At 39.6% G+C, this 23,433-nt stretch overlaps 1 protein-coding gene across 2 annotated transcripts; it reads right to left on the bottom strand.

Moving 5' to 3' along the window:
- Nucleotides 1-1,700: 1,700 nt before the first annotated feature.
- LOC132691517 (uncharacterized) lies at nt 1,701-23,345 on the bottom strand. Of its 2 annotated transcripts, XR_013554987.1 has the most exons (3): nt 22,798-23,345; nt 5,414-5,578; nt 1,701-1,763 (listed from the first exon to the last, which is right to left on the bottom strand). XR_013554987.1 is itself a non-coding variant. In XM_078445271.2 (2 exons), the coding sequence occupies exon 1, from the start codon at nt 23,175-23,177 to the stop codon at nt 22,803-22,805; it is 375 nt and encodes a 124-aa protein (XP_078301397.1). In that variant the 5' UTR covers nt 23,178-23,303; the 3' UTR covers nt 21,340-21,646; nt 22,798-22,802. The 2 variants fall into 2 exon arrangements, 1 of the variants encoding a protein (XP_078301397.1); XM_078445271.2 differs by lacking the exons at nt 1,701-1,763; nt 5,414-5,578 and adding an exon at nt 21,340-21,646 and having other exon boundaries at nt 22,798-23,303.
- Nucleotides 23,346-23,433: the final 88 nt, after the last annotated feature.

Raw genomic sequence — 23,433 nt, 5'->3', positions numbered from 1 at the left:
TTTGACTTCTGGTTTCCATAGCTTTGCTATTCAACATGGTCAATACATTTTCATGTTAAGGAACATTAATTAAAATTGATTTATAACCTTAAGTTAAAGTCATTCTACTGAGACTCCCTTTTAAAAAATTAAACCCCAATTTTGGCTTCAGCCAGTTACTTATTTTACTGTGTTTGCCTTATGACTTTTAAACATTTATGAAAAAGAAAGAATGATTTATCTTAAGAAAAGAAAGCTAACTTGAACTATTTTTTAAAAGAACATTTGGCTAAAAAGTAACTTTTCATTTTAAAATGGGGAGACTACTCTTGCACATAGCCATATTATATAACATATACCATATCTTATTACCCTCTTAAGTAGTGGAGATTTTTAACAAGAGTTGTAGGCCAACTTGGATGAGGTTTAAAAAAATCAAGTATGAAATTAATAAGAAGGAAAAACTTGTTTATTCTACCTACACTACTGTTATCCTACAACAGCCTTAATATCTCTTCGGGAGAGGAAAACCACAAGTCAAACACAGAAGCTCGGTGCCCGGCCAGGAGCATTGCCTGGGAAGAGGTTAGGCTTGGTGAAATGTCCAGTGACAAGATCCTTGAGCCACCAGGGGGCAGCATTAGGGCGTTGATTTCTTAGGAACTAAATGAAGGAAAAGGCAGATACACATCTTATTCAACAAAAATGTATTTGGCATCCTACGTGCCAAACACTTAAGAAGTGTTTACTGCAGAATGAAATGGTGTTATAGCAGGTATCAAAAGCAAAGTTCCCTGCTTCCAATTTTGCCGGTAGTTTAGGTCAATAACATCGTCTCTTCCCAATACTCATGTCAGCCTTTTAACAAACATTGTGTTTTTCTCTTACTTCTCACTTTGAGCCCATTTTTATGTTATTAGTCCCACTTTGGAAAAGACGATAGTTCAGGCAAGGCTATGATCATTTCTAAGTGGAACAAAGAGAGTGTTCCTTTGGCCTCTCCTTTCTTAAAATTATATGTATCATTATAGAGTTTTCTTCTACCAATGCCATTGTAGGAATTTATTTATATACTTTTTCCCACTAGGCCTTCAAAGCCTGCATTGTTATTAAAAATTTTTTTTGAGGTTTATTTATTTTTGAGAGAGAGAGAGAGAGAGGCAGAGAGAGAGGGAGACACAGAATCCGAAGCAGGCTTCAAGCTCTGAGCTATCAGCACAGAACCTGACATGAGGCTCGAACCCCCGAACCGTGAGATCATGACCTGAGCCAAAGTCAGACGCTTAATTGACTGAATCACCCAGAAAGCCTACATTATTTATCATCTGGTGCCATACAGAAAAAGTTTGCCAGCCCTTGACCTAACCCACTATTATCTCTTCCTCGCACAAACTCAGAAGATTCTAGACCATGTACCATCTGGCTTCTGTCTTACTTCTTCACTTACCATGGCTGCTTTTTTCTTCCTCAAACGCATTAAATCCTTCCCCTCTTCAGGACTTTCATATTTGCTGCACCCTTTCCCTGAAATGCCTTTAAAGGTTCATTGTCATTCTTTAGGTCTTATCTCAAATATCACTAACTAGAATGACTATTTCTTACTCCCAGTTATTCTTTCTACAAAATCACCCTCTTCGTTTCCTTAATCATTATCTCAATTATCTATCTTTTGCTTAGTCATTGTCTGTTTCCTTCATGGGAATGGAAGCTTCATGAGACAACTCACCTTATTGTCTTGTTCATCAGGCTGGTACATAATAGTACTTAATACTTTTTTCGTTGTGCTAAAATACATAGAACATGAAATTTACCATTTTGAAGCATACGATTGATTCAGTGGCATTAAGTAAATTCACATTGTTGTGCAACTTTCATTGCCATTTATCTCCAGAACTTTGTCACCCCCATCCCTCTACTACCAGCCCCTGGCAGCCACCATTTTACTTTCTGTCTCTATGAATTTGACACAGCACGAATAAGTGAAATCGGACAGTGTGTCCTTTTATAACTGGCTTATTTCACTTAGCACAATGTCTTCAAGGTTTATCCATAGTGTAGCATGTCCCAGACTTCCCTTCCTTTTTAAGACCAAATAATATTCCTTTGTATGCACACACCACATTTTGTTAATCCGTTCATCCATTAATGAACACCGAAGGAAACTTAATTAAAAAAATAATCTTACCATTAACGAACACCGAAGGAAACTGTTAATTAAAAAAATAATCTCATCAACAGTAAACTTTCCCTGGGTCACTTAAATTAAGCTTCACATTACAATTACAATTAATGTACAGGTATTTATTTTTGACAGAGACAAGAGTGTTAGTGGGGGAGGGGCAGAGAGAGAGGGAGACACAGAATCCGAAACAGGCTCCAGGCTCTGAGCTGTCAGCACAGAGCCCGACGTGGGGCTTGAACTCACAAACCATGAGATCATGACCTGAGCGCTTAACTGACTGAGCCACCCAGGCGTCCCAACGTACAGTTAGTATATGCTTAATTCTATATTTAAAATTCCCACTAGCAAAACCAAGAGAATAATCAGCAACAAACCCCAGAGATTTTATAATAAGACAGCCATTAGAAAGCATTAAGGTGGGCAGCTTTTTTTTATTCCAATTTTTTTATTATGGAGTTTATCACACATACATACAAGTAAACAAAATAATACAATGAACTCCCATATAATCATCACTTACCTTGACAACTACCAGCTCCCTGCCAATCATATTTCATCTATAACTTCATCTACTCCCTATATTATTGTGAAGCAAATCATTTTGTCTATAAATATTTCAAATGTTTCCCTAAAACATAAGTAAAGGGTTTTGATTTCTTAATACTTTATTAGGAGGATATGTTTTAGCTGAATTTGTTTGTGGTGTTATCAGATACATGTCTGTAAGTTTGTCATACAATTTGATGGAAAGCATTCCTTAATAAAACAACTTTTGAATTGAGTATTTTAAAGGGATTTATAAATGCCTGAGTATCTCAAGAATGCCGACCCTGAAGGAAAATATTTGCTAACATTTGGCCACAAACAAAAATTTTAAATGTTGGGCTACAAGGTGACTGTACTTATTCAAATGACTGGCACCTGAGCAGGGACACGAGGTCTATGGTTCTCTACCTCAGTGAGTAGAAAAGTCACGAGGAGCTTGGTTAAAAAGCAGATTCCAGGGCCCTGTTTTTCTGGATTTCTGATTTAGTAGGACTGGGCAGAGATCTAGAAATATGCATTTTTTAAAATGTTTGTTTGTTTGTTTGTTTGTTTTGAGAGAGACAGAGAGCGCGCACGCGAGCAGGGGAGGGGCGGAGAGAGAGGGAGAGAGAGAAGCCCAAGCAGTTTCCACACTGTTAGAGCAGAGCCCGATGCAGGGCTCGATCCCACGAACCATGAGATCATGACCTGAACTGAAATCAAGAGTCAGACCCTCAACCGACTGAGCCACTCAGGTGCCCCGAAAAGTGAATTTCTAATAATTGCTGGAGATAATTCTGACGGAGGGCATCCAAGACTGCCTAAAAACCCTATTTCAAACTTTAGGACTCATTTGCTGGATGGTTTTGCCATGTAACATTCGTGCCTTTTAGTATTCCCTTCGGTAAAAATTTTCAGGCACTGACCAAATCAATGTACCACAATCTAGCATTCCCTCCCTTTTAATTCTCTACTTTGAATGATATGCATTTTCTCCACAAGTTTATACATGATCATATATGGGTCTCCCTTGTGAGTGTCATTAGTTTTCATGGGCTTTGGAAATTTTGATTACTTTATTGGTTTCCAGAACAACAATCTTGGTAAATCAGGATGACATTGTCCTGAACAATTTACAATATGAATAAGAAAATATTATCTGTTTTGGTAACATTCATAAGTTCTTTTGTATCAGACTATATTTATTGTTACAGCAGAAATGAATACAATTTGGCTCAATTTTCTTAATTTAAAAACTGTACCTAAATCAGCAGTGCTTGTTAGTTATTAACAGCAATCTTCTTAGAAAATCATTTTATGCTACCTAATTAAAATTTCAATTTCACAGTGATGTAGCCAAGGCAAAAGGAAAAACTGAAAGAATCAGTGGCCTAAACATGAGAAAAAATGTAACAGAGGAAAATAAAGAATAAAGGGAAGCTGGATTTTAGTTACTTATATAATTGCGTTAAATGGCAGCGGTAAATTGAAGAGGGTCATAATATGCCCCCCCCAAAATATGCCACTTTGGGATAAGGGTTATTTTGAACTGATAGCAATGGAGACTTTCTGCCTAAAAGCAAGGCATAAATTTTCCTTTGTGAAGGTGTCTCCTGTTGTACCAGAAAGGGAGAAACCTTTACCACAGGAGATGGAGAAAGCACCGAGACAAGTCTGCATAAACAAAACCATACTAGGAGCGCCTGGGTGGCTCAGTCAGTCAAGTATCTGACTTCAGCTCAGGTCATCATCTCACAGTTCATAAGTTCGAGCCCCGCATTGGGTTCTGTGCTGACAGCTCAGAGCCTGGAGCCTGCTTCAGAGTCTGGGTCTCCCCCCATCTCTGTCCCTCCCTTGCTTGTGCTCTGTCTCTCTCTCTCTCTTTCTCTCAAAAATAAATAAACATTAAAAAAAATTTCAAACCCATACTAAATAACCCTATCTTCCAGTAGTTTCCCCTGTATATTTACTTTCCCACAACTTACCAAACCCCTTTTACTTTGTCACTTCTCCACAATTCATTACCTTGGTTAGGATGGTTTATAAGCCCCTTGAGATTAACTACTTCTTTGGATTTTCACTTTATATGAAGACCACCATGCACATAAAAAAATTGAAATATTAACATCAAATAAAGTGTGTATGCCTTTTGTGAATCTTTTTCAGTCTAATTCTCAGGCTCCAGACATGAACCTAAGAGTGTAGAGAAAGTTTTTCCTCCTCTACATATTTATTTAAGAACTTAACCCACTAGGCATTTGTTCACACAGTTTTTCCTTTAACCGGGTACAAATAGTGGTATAGTAGAAAGAGCTTTGAAGTTAGACTAGCCTGGATTGAAATCTTGAATCTACTATGTAATGCACGACCTTGGGCATTTATTTGAACTCTGTATCTCAATTTCTTCATCTATAAAACAAAGGTGATAAGACCAGCCTAATGTAATTGTTGTAAGGGTTAAATATTTGAAGTACAAGAAATAGCTGGCACAAAGCAGTGGAGCCTCGGTAACACTTAGTTCCTCTAAATTTTGATGTGTATCTCTGTTGTTAAAGCAGAGACTGTTGGGAAGAGATAAGAGTTTAGGAAGAAGGATGGACAGAATGTGAACCTTGAGCTTCTCTCAACCACCCAGGCGCCCCACCCTCATTTTTATAACCCCTCCCCTCTTAAAAAAACCCACCAGCACAACAAAAAGTATTCAAAAACTATATACACAGAAAATACCTGTAGTGAAGGCATTCTTTGTTATTGATTAAAAGGAGATCGAATCACTTCAGGTTTCAGATTTGTAGGTGGCAAAATGGAAATTTCCGGATGTCGGTTAAAGAGCCTGAGATTTGTGTTTCGTCCAGCGGGAGAGGGCCTCCTCTGACTCCACACGGAGAAGGCCTGCAAAAGAGAGTCAATACCCCTTCAGTAGTAGATTTAGAAGGACTTGAGCCAGAAAAAGCCCTTAACTGAAGCCTCAGAATTCTGTATCTTAAAGTATGGAAGAGAGAATCCTGGCTTAGACCTTGAGGGTAACTCCACATTACCATAAAAGGCCTTGATACGACTATTAAAGAACACTTGATTTTGAACAGGACTATATTCATACGTTTGGTCATAAGAGATTTAAACCTTATAACTACATCAGATGACTTCTCATTCCCTGAACCTGGCAAGAGTTTAAAACTGCTTCTTTCTTGGGGCTTCAGATTCTCTCTCTCCCTTTGTCCCTCTCCCCTCTGTGAGTGCTCGCTCTCTCTCTCTCTCTCTCTCTCTCTCAAACAACAGACAAACAAAACCCAACAAAAACCAAAAATTGTTTCTTCCTATAGCAGGTGATTTTGTCCTTCCAAGACCACTACTAGGAATATGTGACTGTATTTCCCACAACAACTCAGGCAATGTGTTTTCCTTCTCTTGCCATTTCTACCATTCATAGGGTCTTACATGGTCCACTCCACAGGGACTTTTTCTTTTTGGAGCTCCATTAAGTGCATTTATTTATTTATTTATTTTTTAGTAATCTCTACACCCAGTGTGGGGCTTGAACTCACGACCCCAAGATCAAGAGTCTGATGCTCTTTGACTGAGCCAGCCAGGCACCCTGGTCAGGATTTTAATTAACTCCAGGCTCTATGGCCCTCATCTGATCCTCAGGAAATATTCAAGCAACTTTAGGCTGGACACACTTAAGAATGGTGGGCTGATCCCAAAACATCAACAACCCCATCTTCCTTCCTTCCTTCTTAGGAACTAGCTATCTCTTCTTTGTTTTTTAGATTTTCTAGGTGTGAGTTGGTTCATGTACTGTGTTTCCTTAATGACAGGTGAATATTTTAGACTTTCTGAGACTTTCCACTGAAATCCCTTTCTCTTGACCTTGAGTATTCCCCACTCTTACTCTCTGGATGACTCCACAGCACAGCCATTTCTAAAATAATCTCCACAAATCATTCAGCTTTTTTGAATCCTTAATCTATGCTGAAATTTTGGCATGGTGGTCCGTTTAGAAGAAAACTTACAAAGAATTCCTCCCTCTGCTAAAATTTTGACAGGAAGAGTGTCATTTAAACATTCTATTATGTATATACCTGTATTACATAGAAAATTTCTGGAAATGTCTGATGAGAAATTGGCTTTCTCTGGGAAGAGAAGCTGGGAGGCAGAGGTCAGGTATGAGGCTATAATTCTGTTCACTGTATATCCCTTTTTGCTACTTGGATTTACTATGTACATATTTTTAAAAAATATTTTTGAACGTTTACTTATTTTTGAGAGAGAGGGAGAGATAGTGTGTGTTCAGGGGAGGGGCAGAGAGGGAGAGAGGAGACACAATTTGAAGCAGGCTCCAGGCTCTGAGCTGTCAGCACAGAGCCCAAAGCAGGGCTTGAACTCACGAACTGTGAGATCATGACCTGAGCCAAAGTCTGACGCTTAACTGACTGAGCCACCCAGACGCCCCACATATATATATTTTTAAATATTTGAGTTAAGAAATTTAGAAATAAGGAGGTAAGAAATCCTGCATATATGAATGTTACTACTATGTTCTTGGTTGGGACAACATATTTTAATTGTTCCGTTCACTAAATTAATCTATAAAAAAACTAATCTATAAAAAAACAATTGTAAAATTGTTCAGTTCACTAAATCTATAAATTTAGTGCAATTCCCAGCAAATAGTTGCACTTAAAGAAAATGATACTTTCATAAAAATCTAAACTTTATAAAACTAAGTAAAATGAGTATTTGCACTAAAAGATTCTTTTAATTTATATCAGGATAATGGGAAGATTTTTATTAGAAACCAGAACACCTGGCTCCACCATTCAATAGTTATTTGACCTCAGACTAGTATCTAGCCTAATATTTACTTAAGCTTATTCCATCACTGTGAAATGCTGTCTACTTTAGCATCAGTGTGAAAATACGCATGAAAATATTTTGTGAAATATAGAATGTTGTAAATAAATATCCGAGGAGCCACTAAAACTCTGTTTTGATGTAACATAGCAGCTTCCCTAATAATTTTTTAAGAATGGATTTATAAAAACTGAATTTATATATAATTTAAAGGGAAATAGGGGTCAATTACTTTCGAGCAAGGTAGGAGGTAGAATTATACATATCAGAAGATTCTGAAGACTTTAACAATAGGGTTGGTAGTCGGCTATGAGCAGCCCCTATCTGCTCTTTAGAAAGGGTCATTACTTCTTTCAGGGAGAAATGTTCATAGTTTCAGGATAAGTGTTATTTATCACCGTACAAAGTAGGTCAAATTTAGGAAAATTTTATTTTTTTTAATGTTTTTTAACGTTTATTTATTTTTGAGAGAAAGAGACAGAACATGAGGGGGAGAGGAGCAGAGAGAGAGGGAGACACAGAATTGGAAGCAGGCTCCAGGCTCGGAGATGTCAGCACAGAGCCCGATGCGGGGTTCAAACTCACGAACTGTGAGATCATGACCTGAGCTGAAGTCGGACAGACGCTCAACCGACTGAGCCACCCAGACGCCCCTAATTTAGGAAAATGTTAAATGTAATCAGCCAAAGAGAGGAATGGAAATTTAACTTTGTAAATAAAAATATGATTCAACAAAAGGAAAGATGTCCATCTCCAAATTCACAAATAAAAATTTTTAGTTCATTCTTCTGTAGTTGTTAGCCAACAGTTAGGTGTTAGGTTGTTGATGGGACTGTTAACACCTACCTATCATCCTTTCTTTTGTTCTCCCTCTCTTTTCTCCCTTCCTTCCTTCCTTCCTTCCATCCCTCCTTCCCCCTCTCTCTTTTTCCTTCATGTTCTATCAGTTCTAGAGGAAGAGATGTTAAAATTACCAATTTTGATTATGGAATTGTCTATTTCTCCCCTTAATTCTGTCCATTTTTGGTTCATGTATTTTGAAGCTGTCTATTCATGTTTTCTGCCCATTTCTTAACTGGATTATTTTGGGGGGATGTTGAGTGTGTAGATTTTGGATACTAACGCTTTATCTGATATGTCATTTGGAAATATCTTCTCCCATTCCATAGGTGCCTTTTAGTTTTGTTGTTTCCTTCACTGTACAGAAGCTTTTTATTTTGATGAAATCCCAATAGTTCATTTTTGCTTTTGTTTCTCTTGCCTCTGGTGACATGTCTAGTAAGAACTTGCTGCATGGCGCCTAGGTGGCTCAGTTGGTTTAGCGTCTGACTTCGCTCAGGTCATGATCTCACGGTTCGTGGGTTCGAGCACCACGTCGGGCTCTGGGCTGACAGCTCAGAGCCTGGAGCCCGCTTCAGATTCTGTGTCTCCCTCTCTCTCTGCCCCTCCCCTGCTCACGCTCTGTCTCTTTCTGTCTCAAATAAATAAATAAATAAATAAATAAATAAATCGAGGTCAAAGAGGTTGCTGCCTACATTCTCCTCCAGGGTTTTGATGGTTTCCCGCGTTGGGCTCTGTGCGGACAGCTCGGAGCCTGGAGCCTACTTCAGATTCTGTCTCCCTCTCTCTCTGCCCCCCCCCCCCCCGGTCACACTCTATCTCTCAAAAATAAATAAATAAATAAATAAATAAATAAATAAATAAATAAATAAAACTTGTTGCAGCTGAGGTCAAAGAGGTTGCTGCCTACATTCTCCTTCAGGGTTTTGATGGTTTCCTGCTAAGTCTTTCATCCATTTTGAATTTATTTTTGTATGTGGTATAAGAAAGTGGTCCAGTTTCATTCTTTTGCATGTTGCTATCTGGTTTTCCCAATGCCATTTGTTGAAGACATTGTCTTTTTTCCATTGGATATTCTTTCCTGCTTTGTCAAACATTAATTGCCCATATAGTTGTGGGTCCATTTTTGTGTTTTCTATTCTGTTCCATTGATCTATGTGTCTGCTTTTGTGCCAGCACTATACTGTCTTGATGACTATGGCTTTATAAAATATAGCTTGAAATCTGGAATCGTGATTCCTGCAGCTTTGTTTTTCTTTTTCAGGATTGCTTTGGCTATTTGGTGTCTTTTGTGGTTCCATACACGTTTTAGGATTATTTGTTCTAGTTCTGTGAAGAACTCTGGTGGTATTTCGATGGGGATTGCATTAAATGTGTAGTTTGCTTTGGGTAGTATAGATATCTTAACAACGTTTGCTCTTCCAATCCATGAGCATGGAATGTTTTTCCATTTCTTTGTGTCTTCTTCAATTTCTTTCATACGTGTTCTATGGTTTTCAGAGTGTACTAACAGTTGTTTTAAAATCCCTGTCTCTAGGGGCGCCTGGGTGGCGCAGTCGGTTAAGCGTCCGACTTCAGCCAGGTCACGATCTCGCGGTCCGTGAGTTCGAGCCCCGCGTCAGGCTCTGGGCTGATGGCTTGGAGCCTGTTTCCGATTCTGTGTCTCCCTCTCTCTCTGCCCCTCCCCCGTTCATGCTCTGTCTCTCTCTGTCCCAAAAATAAATAAAAAACGTTGAAAAAAAAAAAAATAAAATCCCTGTCTCTAATTCCAACATCTAGTTCGTTTTGGAGCTGATCTCCATGGATTGACGTTTGGGTCACATTTTCTTATTTCTTATTATATCTAGTAATTTTAGACACTATACTGAACATAGAATGATGTACTTTAGAGATGCTTGGTTCTATTTCTCTAAAGAGCAGTAATTTTTTGTTTGTTTCAGCAGGCAGTTAACTTTGCCTAAACTCAAACTCTAACTCAGTGCGCTTCTTTTAGCCTTATCTGTGCTTCTTGGAGTCCACCTACACATGTATAGTCTAGGAGTTAGCTAGAGATTTGGGAAGTTTCTGCAAAAAATTTAAGCATCCTCTCTCTGGCTCTCTCTTTTCTGGAAACTCTCTCCCCCACTTTCCAATACTGTCTGGTTTAATTGCCTTCTTTTCATCTCATTGGTAAGGGAAGGGAGGAATTCCCACCCTATGTTTATGGGAATCACCTAACACGTGACACCCAGCACTGGACAGATAAGATCAACAGTAGTTTACTAGTACATATATTCACAGCCTGATTGGAAGATACCAAACCCCATGTAGGGCCACATGGAAATTATACCCAGGAGTAAATAACCAGGCACTGTGGGAGGCAGGTTTTGTAATACCAAAAGGATGAGGTAGCCCCTGGGTTCCATGGAAGGATGTGACTGGTTTGAATAATTCCACAAGCTTGCAGGGATAAGGAGGAAATATACCGGGTTTCTGAGACAAAGGAGGGTTATTTGACGAGGGGACCTTATCCACAGGAGGAGAGTGGAGAAGGGAACTTGGACTTAGGCCACTGAAGACATTCATGATTTTACCAAGGCAGTATATGTTAATTTTAGACCCTATAAGACACTGTGGTTGCCCTGGACTCCGTTCTCTGGTTCTCCAAGTCAATATGTCTGCAAGTTTCTAAGTTTGGGTCAATCTACATGACTGGATGCTGCAGGCTAAAAGACATAAAAATAGGAAACTCTTGAAGTGCCATTTCATTCTTCCAAGTGTTGACTTCTCTTAAGAATTCGCCTTCTTTTGCTTGCTCTCCAGTGTCTTTTCGGTATTATTTTTATATATTGACCTGATAGGAGCTATTTGGCCATCAAAGAAGAAGAGCTCTTAAAATTCATTCTTAATCTTTGGATAGAAGCAGTCTAAGTAAATAGCTACAGAAATTATCAGATATTGTTTATTGATGAAAACACGAATTAGCGTGGAGTTTGGAATGATACTACATAATTCATAGGTGACATAACTGTGGATCTCAAATAATCGTTACATAAAATATTTTAATTTAGTACAAATTTTTATTCCACACAAAAAGTTCAGTCAGACTTGAGTTGGACTAAGCACTTACCAGATAAAACCCAGAAAAAAGCTTTTTATTTTACATTTTTTATATAGTGCTGAAGTATAAATGGGGGAAACGACGAAAGCTACTATTTGACAAGCTGGTCCCATATTTCTTCTTAAATATGCATCATCTTCCATAAATCTTGACTGACTCTAACCAATGTTAATATTTTAATCTGCCTTCCTTCTACATTTATCTCTAATTTGCTTTTATTTATACTTATGCCCCTAAGCATTTTTACCAACACTCTGTGTCCTATATCCCTATAGAGACTATAAATGTCTCCTGGACATGAGCCAAAGACTTGATTTAGTTTAAATCCACACACACAGATACACACTCACATCTGTTAATTTTTTTTTTCCAGTAAATCCTACCAAGATTTGGATGGACAAATTGGGTTTTAAATTTCCTCAGTACTTTGTGTATCTGTGCTCCCAGAAGGACTCACAAGACTCAAGAGGATGTTATACACATGACTAAAATTTATTACAGCAAATGGCAGAGAGCCAAAGCAATGGGAAAAAGATCCATTGGTGAAGTCCAGAGAGGTTCAGCATAAACTTCCAAAGTCCTTTGCCTGAAACTATACAGGAACGATCTCTCTCCCACTCTCTCTCTCTCTCTCTCTCTCTCTCTCTCTCTCTCTCTCTCAGAAAACTATAGGCATCTGTGGAATGTCTCTGCCCATGGAAACCCATTTGAGTTTCAGGGTCCAAAGCTTTTATGGGGGCCGGTTAATATACATATATTCTGCTACGCAATCAGCCATGGCAACTGAAACTCAGGACCACAACAATGAAACCAAGTGCACACGTTTGTGCAAAGCAACCTGACAAGCCAGTATGGCATGATCCATTGTTCCAGGTGTATGTAACAAAATCATCAACGTTAACACAAAAATACTCCAAGGCCAAATTCCCAGAGTTGGCCAAGGGTCAATCATGGTTCCCTTGGAGATATGCAAGGACTAAGCAAACACCGGCTGCATTGACTTTTTCCTCACAGGGGTCTATATATATCCTTGATATCATCTATTATCAATTCCTGACTTACTAATAGAAATAATACAAGCTAAGTCCTGGCATATGGGAAGATATTTTTAAGACAACTGTGTCTCTAAATTATTTCCTCTAGTCTCTCTGCCCTTCCCAACACATTCCCAGCCTCCAATTTCTATAGCTGGGTGTTCTTTACAAACAAACAAGCTGTTCATAGGAAGCAATAATTTGTGCTGTTTGGAAGAGGAGGCCTAAGGTTGATAGAGCCCAAAGATGTAAACAATACAATTATATTCTTGTATGACTTAAATTCGTATCTCCTCCCTACGAACCTGCCTTGCCTCCTGGATTTCTATTTCACGCAGTATTGCCAGGATCTGCTTATGGCCCCAGCCACAATTCTAGATGACTTTTCTCCCATCCCCGGAATATAGTTACTAAACTCAGGTGATAATACCTCCTAGAAGTTTCCTGAATCTATTTCATTCTTTCCATATGACCTCATTTCCCTGTTAATTGCTCCTTTCATGCTTCCCCTTGCCTCTCGCCATGGGCCATTATTCGTTACGGCAGTGCTGTCACTCCAGTTTTTTTCTAGAAAGCAACATGCCATACACTGAAGAGTAACTTTCTGAAGAAGATCTCTTCTGTAAGGTATTATAATCACTCAGGTCACTATGCTCAATTGTTTTCCTGTATGTTATGTATCTACTAATATCTATTTTATTGGGAAAAATTAATCTATATCCCAAATTGAAAAATATGTCTGGTGGGACAGAATTAATTTCTTGGGAGTTCTTTGAGTCATGCGACAGAACAAATAAGAGCTGCTTCCTGTACATCATCCTCTTTGCTTTATGACATCTGGGCTCTTCTCCCAATCTTTTTCCTTTCTCATCTGCTATGTTCAGAGTCTTCTTTATTAGATACTTCTGTTACATTTCAATCCCATAGAGAAGACCACAGCTCAAGGGAAGGACTCTTTCTTGGGTAGATATATTGCATAGGTCCCTTCTGAGGTCATAGGCAGAAGTTACAGATGGCATTAATATATAACATCTACCTGAAAAGGAATTGTCAAACATTCAATTCATAAAAATTGATAAAAAAAATTTATCCCACCTTAACATAAAGTACGCAAGTGACATCACACAGAAATTTAAAAAGCTCTTAAGAAGTTGAGGGCTATACTGAATGAGAAAAAGGTTACACGCAACATCTCTTAAACTGCTAAAAAACCTTCACAAAAAATAGGTTACGGATGCAAAACCGCCCAGATTAGTTCCTAATGTGGGAAGTCTTTAAAAGCTTCAAATTGACCAATTGTATTTCTTGGTTTTAATTTACATAATAACATATGTGTAATTACAATGCTAGTATGCTAAATGCAGACAATACTAACAGTGGTGATAGAAACATTCTCATAAAAGTGAACTGAATCTAAGTATTTAGATTATGTGTCCTTTCCTAGGAGGTAGTATACATATGCATTTTGTTATTCCAGAATGTACAGAAAGTTTTCTTGCTTCTTTTATATTTAAAATAAACAAAGTTTAAAAATAAAATAAAGTTTAGATTTTATTAAAGTAATACATGTATCAAAAAAATTAAATGCAAAAAAAATTAAACGCATAGCATAATGTATAAACTTGTCTGAATCCCTACACTGTATACCTGAAATCTGTGTGACACTGTGTCCATTATATTCAAATAAAACATTTTTAATTAAATGTGCAAAATGGCATTTGTGAAAACTAAGTGTCTCTCCAACTCCAGATCCCCAGGCCCTAAATTAGAGGCAACTATTATCAGTATATATTGCTGGACAATTCTTCCATAGATATTTACCTGGATATAAAAAGTTAGGGGTATTCTAAAGATAACAGCATATAAGGAAGTCACTAGGCTCTTTTGAAATTATTTTGGAATCAACACGCCAATTTTCAAAGATTAAGTTAGAGAAACTATTCGCCCAACCCTGTGTTACAACTGTGTTTTTCACTGCATAGTGAAAAAGAATAAAAGAATCACATAAAAGAATCACAACTAGTTTCCATAGAAATAATTTGCATATCGTGGTCCCTAAATTTAATTCTAATGTACTACCACCATTAATGACTTAAATAATCATTCCTTTCTCTGATTCTTCTACTTTTCTGTAACAGAAAGCTTTTTAAAATGTATTTAAAAAATTTTTTTTAATGTTTATTTTTGAGAGAGAGAGCGAGACAGAGTGTGAGCGGGGAAGGGGCAGACAGAGGGAGACACAGAATCGGAAGCAGGCTCCAGGCTCTGAGCTGTCGGCACAGAGCCCGACGCGGGGCTTGAACTCATGGACCACGAGATCGTGACCTGAGCTGAAGTCGGACGCCCAACCGACTGAGCCACCCAGGTGCCCCTAAAATGTATGTATTTTTAAGTTTATTTATTTATTTTGAGAGAGAGAGAGAGAGAGAGAGAGAGAGCGTGTGAGCAGGGGAAGGGGAGAGAGAAAATCCCATGCAGGTTCCATGCTGTCAGCGAAGAGCTCAATGCAGGCCTTGATCTCAGGAACCATGAAATCAAGATCTGAGCCAAAATCAAGAGTCAGATGCTCAACCGGCTGAGCCATCCAGGTGCTCCCAGAAAGCTGTTTAGCCTCTAATATTTTCCACTCAGAATTTCCCTCCATCTTTTATATCTTTGACTTTTTATGCCTCTAATTCTGGTGCTTACTTCAGCCAGATACCAGAAGAAAACATTTCTACTGTCACTTGTGGGCATTTCTTCAGAGCCTTCTCCCTGACGATGGCGTTTCTGTGACCATAGGCTATCATGCTGAAGCATCTGGAATGTATGCCACAGTGAGAACAAGCAAAAGAAAGTACACCTAGGCTGCGGTTAGATAAGGAGGAGCACGAACTGTTTTCTCAAGCAGAGTGAGACACTTGAGGCCATTCTAGTAAATGAAAGAAAGCCAGATGAGGTGTTTTTTTTTTTTGTATTAAACAAATATTTTCAAAACTTGGATCTCTTGTTTTATAGAACTGGCACATTGCATATTACTTACAGCAAAATGAGGTTTGAGCACAATTTTCCAGAAACACATACATTGCATAAAGTGAGATCTATACTGGTTTCCATATATAAAAGAGTCTGAGAGTGGAGGGGGGATGAGTGAAATAAAGGAGATTGAAAGGTACAAACTTCCAGTTATAAAATAAATAATTCACAAACATGAAAAGTGCAGCAAAGAGAAGTTAATCAAAAATATCGTGATAATGTTGGGTGACAGATGGTGACTATACTTATTGTGGTGAACACTGAGTCACTTACAGGACTGTTGAATCAATGTTGTACATCTCAAACTAATAGAACACTGTATGTTAATTATACTTCACTAAAAAATAAAATAAAATGCTTGCTCTCCCCCACAAAAGAGTCAGAGAACCTCAATTTATGGAACTAAAACTGGATAAGCAATTTTTAAAAAATTGTCACCCTCAGAAATCAATAGTTACCAAATGCTGGATTAAATTAACCATGACAAGAGTGATTCATGTAGCACCAGCTCCAATAAAGCCTCATTAAATAATCAGTTAGAAATAAGTCACAGGGAGGGGCGCCTGGGTGGCTCAGTCGGTTAAGCGTCCGACTTCAGCTCCAGTCACGATCTCGCGGTCCGTGAGTTCGAGCCCCGCGTCGGGCTCTGGGCTGATGGCTTGGAGCCTGTTTCCGATTCTGTGTCTCCCTCTCTCTCTGCCCCTCCCCCGTTCATGCTCTGTCTCTCTCTGTCTCAAAAATAAATAAAAACGTTAAAAAAAATTAAAAAAAAAAAAAAGAAAGAAGTCACAGGGATAAAAAGTAAAACAAAGGGACTAATGTAATAACTTTGTATGGTGACAGAGGGTAACTACACTTTTCGTGTTAAGGACAGCCTAATGTGCCTAATACCTACTGTGGAGCCCCTATGCTGTGCACCTGAAACTGATATAACATTGTATGCACACTTCAATTTAAAAAGAAGACAGGAAAATAACATTGAAAAAATATTTAAGTGAATAAAGTTAAAAACCTGTTAAGTAAAATATATTCCATCCTTCTAAAAAAGAGAAAAACCAATCAGAATAATTTAAAAGGAACAAAGAATTTAGCAAAAATCTCCTGGCCAATAGTATGTTTTATTCATTAAAGAGTAGAGCATCCTGGGGCACCTGGGTGGCTCAGTCAGTTAAGCATCCAACTTCAGCTTAGGTCATGATCTTGAGGTTCACGAGTTTGAGCCCCACGTCAGGCTGTGTTCTGATAGCGTGGAGCCTGCTTGGGATTCTCTCTCTCCCTCTCTCTGCCCCTCCCCAACTCATTCTCAAAAATTTATTATTTTTTATTATTATTTTTGAGAGAGTGTGTGAGCAGGGGAGGGGTAAAGAGAGAGGGGGACAGACGATCCAAAGCAGGCTCAGCACTGACAACAGAGAGCCCCACATGGGGCTTGAGCTCACAAGCCGTGAGATCACGACCCGAGCAGAAGCCAGAGGTTCAACCTACTGAGCCACCCAGTCGCCCCAAATTTCTAGGTGTACGCTTAATTCATAAATTGCCATGTGACCCTGGGCAAATGAATTAACTCCTCTGGGTCCCCCAATCATCATCTGTAAGAAATGTTGGTCTAGAGGTGATCCATTAATAGGGATCCTCAACCCCTTCCCCATCATTACAGCCATGATGATTATGATAAATTACTATGAGTGGCGGAGGCTTACCCAGCTATTCGGAGAGACTATGTGTTGTTGCCTCTTCTTTTTCCTTGATGGGAAATCGTTGATCTAAGATTACTTTTTGCTATAAAAAGTCTATGAGTCTAGACTGATCATGAGATTAAAAATAACCATCTGCAATCCCGCAACCTCGAGGTGCACTTTTTAATTTTCTTTTCCTGCATCTAACTTCTATTTATTGAGCACTGTGCAGGGCTCTGATAACAGACATGGTTCCTGAATAAAATCATCATTTTTGTGGTTCTTAGTAAAAAAAGATATATATATGTGTATATATATATATATATATATATATACACATTTAATTTAAAGATACGGTTTAGTCTATGTTACCACAGCTTTCAAGTTTCTTTGTTTTGTTTTATTTTTTAAAGCAGGCTCCCCGCCCAACGTGGGGCTGGAGATCAAAAGTTGCTGGCTCTACTGACTGAGCCAGACAGGTGTTCCACTACCACTTTCAAAACATTCCCTCCCTCCACTTTTCTCTATCCATTGATGAAATTAATAGGAAAATCTCTATGACCAATTAAGAGTAGCATCTGACGCCAAGCTGTGATCTCAAGCTTTCAAAGAAGGTAAGAAGTCAAAGTTTCCGTTTACATGTGATTTGGCTACTCCAAGATTCTAGGCCATTGTTGGGTTTACTGATTACCTGCAGAAACATTTTAAGATAAGATGGCTCACTAAGATAAAAGAGGGATCTTCAAGGAATGCATTGGCAACTCCTACCACACTTGTGAATCTAGCCATTGCAGCATTTGAATAGATTGAACAATTTATACCCATAGTATCAACTATTTAATTTTGGACAAAATTTTAAGTTTCACTGGCAAACCTAGACCACGATTTCAATTTTGAACATATAGTATAAATCTCTCTTCCCTAAATTTTAAATGTTTTCCCGTTTTTAGGAAGCATAATTGCATAATTCAAACTCCTTCAATACTGTGACCTAGTTCCTCCTCTTGATGTTATAAACAGCTCATGTAACTATGGTAACCACCTAGGGAAAACTGAATGTTTTTCTGGTCAGCGATATGCAAAGTATACCATATGTGTTATTTTTTTCTGTCTGGAATAACCAAAGTAGATAATATGTGTTTGCTTTTCTTCTTGGCCATGGGAATGATAGTTCATGATACTGAATTTTCTCTTTACTAGTCCCAGTCATTCATAGTCCCTTCATTTTTGGCTGTGATCATCTTCCACTGTCAGTAGTCAGAACCCATAGTGGGATTGACTGCATACACCCAATTTTAAATCCGTGCTGTCTACCTCATAAACTAAATGTACAGACCAACACTGCTCAGATTTCTAAAGTTCCAGCTTGAGAATCTGGTATTTTCTTAACTTTATCCTTTAGTCCTAGCCCAAGCATTTCCTTAAAGCAAAAAACTAAAATGCAATTATATACTTAGATTCCAAGAAGAGTTTTATCTCCAGTTTGTAGTGACTTTTATCTATCTTCTTTCTAGCTCTATTTTTGTTTTTTAAATACAATTAGTGTGTACCACTTATGTAATAAAGCAATTCATACTTTAAAACTGAGTTCAATGGAAACAGACTGCTTTGTTTGTTTCGTTTTTTGGTTGCCTATTGTGCTAATGAATTGATTAAAAGTTTTAGGTTTTTTCAATACAACTTACAATGCTTCACTGGACCTTCTAGAACAAGTAAAATATGAACTCTTAGATTTGTAATGATTTATTTATTTGCATTAGGTACAATTGCATTTCTACAGTGGGCTATCAATTGGTGACCTTTTAATATGAGGATTTTTATTTAAAGTGATTTTCTTTCTACTTATTTACTTTGAGAAACACGAGTGGGATGGGAGAAAGAGAGAGGAAAGAGAATCCCAAGCAGGCTCCACGCTGTCAGTGTAGAGCCCGACGTAGGGCTCGACCTCACAAACTCTGAGATCATGACCTAAGCCGATATCGAGTTGAAGGCACCCTAAAGTGCTTTTTTTTTGAAGTTTATTTATTTTTAGAGAGAACATGTGCATAAGTGGGAAAAGGGCAGAGAGGGAGAGAATCCCAAGCAGGCTCTGTGCTTGTCAGCTGACAAGGAGGGGTGCGGGGTGGTGGCTTGATCTCATGAACCAGGAGATCATGACCTGAGCTGAAATCACAGGTAGGAAGCTTAACCCACTGAGCTAACCAGGAGCCCTAAAGTGATTTTCTTCAATTTCCTTATACTTTTAACAGTGTTTTCTAACTATCCAAATACCCTCCTTACAAAAACACTGCTATTTGCTTCACTGAATTAAATAGGAAATTAACTGCCTGTTTTTTTTGGGGGGGGGGGGAATTAACTGCCTCTTACTGGTTTAGAAAAAAATCTAACCAAATGCAAGATACGGAACTTGTGTGGATCCTGCTAAACCTGTAAAAAGATATTGAGACAATGGGGAAATTTGGACATTTTAATTGTCTGGATATTAAATGATAGATAATTGTCTTGATGGGATAATGGAATCGTGGGTATGTTTTTATTTATTTATTTATTTAATTTTTTTTTTAACGTTTATTTATTTTTGAGACAGAGACAAAGCATGAATGGGGGAGGGTCAGAGAGAGGGAGACACAGAATCTGAAACAGGCTCCAGGCTCTGAGCTGTCAGCACAGAGCCCGACGCGGGGCTCGAACTCACGGACAGCGAGATCATGACCTGAGCCGAAGTCGGCCGCTTAACCAACTGAGCTACCCCAGAGCCCTTGTTTTTATTTTTTAATGTTTATTTATTTTTGAGGAGAGAGACTGAGCAGGAGGGGCAGAGAGAGAGGGAGACACAGAATCCAAAGCAGGCTCCAGGCTCTATGTTGTCAGCACAGAGCCTGACACAGGTCTCGAACCCCTGAGCCGTGAGATCATGACCAGAGCTGAAGTCAGAGGCTTAACCACCTGAGCCATCCAGGCACTCTAGTGAGCATGTTTTTTAAAAAATTCTCTTATCCCTCCATATTTAAAGTATTTACAGGTAAAATGAACAGTCCAGCAGGAGATAGGAAGTGTAGAAGGCTACAGATGAAATAATATTGGCCATATATTGATAAATATTCAAGCTGGTGAATAGTGCATTAGGATTTATTGTATTATTACCTCAATTTTTGTGTGTGTTTGAAATTTTCCATAATAAAAAAGTGTTAAAAACATTAAGAAGTAGAAAGAAGAAAAGCATTTCAAATTTAATTGGCCTGACTTAAGCAATAGCTGAAATTTTCTCAGGTGGTATCTTTAGGAATCCTTCAGAACTATCTGCTAATTTTCTTTTCTTTAAGTTTTGCGTTTTTTAATGTTTATTCATTTTTGAGAGACAGAGAGAGAGAGAGAGAGAGAGAGTGCACAAGCTGGGGAGGGGCAGAGACAGAGTGGGGGACAGAAGATTCAAAGCAGGCTCAGCACTGTCAGCTCAGAGCCTGATGCAGGGCTCGAACTCACCAATTGTGATATCATGATCTAAGCTGAAGTCAGAGGCTTAACTGACTCAGCCACCCAGGCACCCTCCCCTGCTAATTTTGTTTTCAATGAGAGTTTTAAGCTATTGCCCTCCCCTCTCACAATATAAATAAAGCTTATAAGACAAACGTTTAGAGGCATAAACATTTCCCACCAGGGACCTCTTAAAAGAAACTGATTTCAAAATTACAGGTAATCCCAGACACTTGGTACTAATTTGGGGGAGTCAGTTACTTATCTTTTTTAGGGTTACTTAATGGTAGAAAACAGTTTGAAGAGCAAATAATATGCCTTTTTGCTTTATCAGAGGACTTGATATCACCAATTAATTCCTACATTGCAAAGAACTGGGGGCTTTTAGATTTTGCATTTAGCAGAGTAAGGGAACCCAATGTGAAAACCCCCCAAATGTCCAGGTAAGTGATTACTGAGAAGAAAAGAACATCATAAATAACCAAAGGTCAAGAATTGAGTTTAGGGAATACGGTGATTTCTTTTTTTTCCAAGTTAGTACTCTCTCCACACAGTGTGCTCTCACAGGTATGGTAGGAAGAAGCCTTTGATTAGCTTATATTAATTTAGCCAAAAAAAAAAAAAAAAAAAAAAGCACGTCTGAAATAATTCACACCCCCTCCCCCCATATTAGAGTGTTTTTTACACGCTTAGGCCAACACAAGCTGAAAAAAAATCACCATTTGGATTTTTTGCTTCCTTTCAGCCTGTTTAACAAGAGTCACGAAAGGTGAAAATAATGTATAAAAGATCTCCATTACCATACTCAGCCTCTCTTCCTCTCTTCTTGCTCTAGCTTCTTGGACCGAATAGTCTAAGCAGCCTGCATCACTGCCTTTCTTGCTTCTGGTTTCTAACCACGTGTCCTATCTGCCAGCGGATTACTTCTCAGGCTGAATAAAACCCATAGGCGCATTCAGTGTCTAACCTGAATCGGTAAATAACAAGGCATCTTGCATTATTTGGGGCTTCCAATAAGGACTCGGTGATTCAAATCCATGAATAAGAAAACAGTAGGGTTCAGGTAAAAACCAAAACATTCAATTTTTAACAGTGACGGGTTTTTGATAAGACCTGTCTGCTTAATCTGAAAGATTTTAAAGAATGACAACAATGAAATCCCTAGACGATTCTCAGAAACACATCACCCTGTACTGCCTGGGTCGGTTTAATATTCAAGTAGTCAAAACCACAAAAGTGTCACAGTATAGTAACACGAGGCAATCTCCGAGTCCCGAGCAATATTTTTATTATTCCCAAGACGCCGAATTTCCTGGAGGGCTTTTTGTTTGAAATTTAGCATTTCCAGCAGATCAGCGTCTAGATTTCTCTTTGCACGTCAATGGGTACTTCTACTAACAGATGTTTTCAAAGTGCTCTAAATAGGTCACCGTACAGGTGTACCACCGCTGCGAACGAACTGGATAGAAGGAGAAATCCAAGTTCAACACCCACTTACGTTTCCTTTTTAATTCAAAGCTACTACTCGGAATAGGACTTGTGTTCATAGACACTCTACGAAAATCCTCCGCGGATTCGTTCTATTTACAGCCATGTCTTTCAAAAACACATGTTAGCATATACTCTGAGAGTCCATCTGGAATTAAAAGGAGCTCTTCTGCAGGGCGTTTCATTTGGCACTACGCAAAAATTAAGCCCTGAAAGTCGATCACGTACATAGGGACGCGGGCCTGATTACAGATTAGGCTTTTATTCTTTCGCTTCTTCCCGACCCCGTGGTTTTCAGTCTTAGGATAAAAAGAGATGAAAAGGGGGTGCTGCGCCCCTCACGCCTTCAGTAAGCGTCGCCTACGTTGCATGTCTAAACGTTCTGACACCGGGAGGGGGGAAAAATTCTTTCTTAAAGGTGGCCTATTGGACGAACACGTTTCTGGGGGCAGATGCAGCCTAAACTAAAGAGGAATCCTGAAGGTGGACAAAACCTGCGAGGCACTTCGGCGGCGGCGGACCTCCCGCGTCTGAGAAAGGGCGGAAAACACTAAAGCCAGGAGGGAGATTTAAAAGCGAGCGGCCTAAAAGAGAAGGAAAACGCAGGGGGCACGCGGGAGCTCCGCCTACCTCGGCTACCAGCCCTCCCCGGCGCTCCGTGAGCCCGAAAGCCGCGGCGGGAGGAGGGCCGGGGCCCGCGGGCAGCGCTGAGGCGGCGGCCGGGCGAGCCGGGGCGGCTCGGCGGGAACTCCGCCGCCGAGCATGCCGGGAGCCGCGCCCGCTGCACGCTGGGTCGCGTAGTTCCCGCAGGCCTTACTCCAGGTTGTAGCGAAAAGCGGCCGGCCGCCTGCTGCTCTTTTAAGGCCTCGCGAGCTGCCGCGCCAGATCCACCTGATGGGGAAAATGTCGGTAACGCCCGGCCGAGGGAGCTGGACCAAGATTCCCCCGGCCTGTGGGAAAGACGAGAGGAAGGACTCAGCCACCTTCCCGCTCAAGTCCCATTCAGGCATTGAGCAAAGAGGCGGGCTTGACAGCGCTTCCCCTTTAAGAGGGGGCGGGGCGCAGCCTGCCGTTTGGCCGTCCTCCGCACCCTCCCTCCGGGCCGAAAGTTGACAGACCAATCGCCCGGGTGGCGGAGGGAAGGCGGGAGAATGCGAACCCTTCGGTAGGGCGGTAGGGGCGGGCCCCCGGCCTTATTAGGAGTAAGTCCTGCGCAGGCGCAGAGGCGGCCACAGGCGGAGGGGCGGGGGCAGTCCAGTGAGAGAC

This window comes from Panthera onca, chromosome B1, assembly GCF_046562875.1.
Source record: "Panthera onca isolate mPanOnc1 chromosome B1, mPanOnc1 haplotype 2, whole genome shotgun sequence".
Taxonomy (NCBI): Eukaryota; Metazoa; Chordata; class Mammalia; order Carnivora; family Felidae; genus Panthera; species Panthera onca.
Note: the sequence above shows the minus strand (reverse complement) of the source record. Positions and strands in the feature narration are given on the sequence as shown.

Bases quoted from the DNA above. Each gene is read 5' to 3' on its own strand.
- LOC132691517 (XM_078445271.2), bottom strand. From the start codon at position 23,177: ATGCCTGAATGGGACTTGAGCGGGAAGGTGGCTGAGTCCTTCCTCTCG.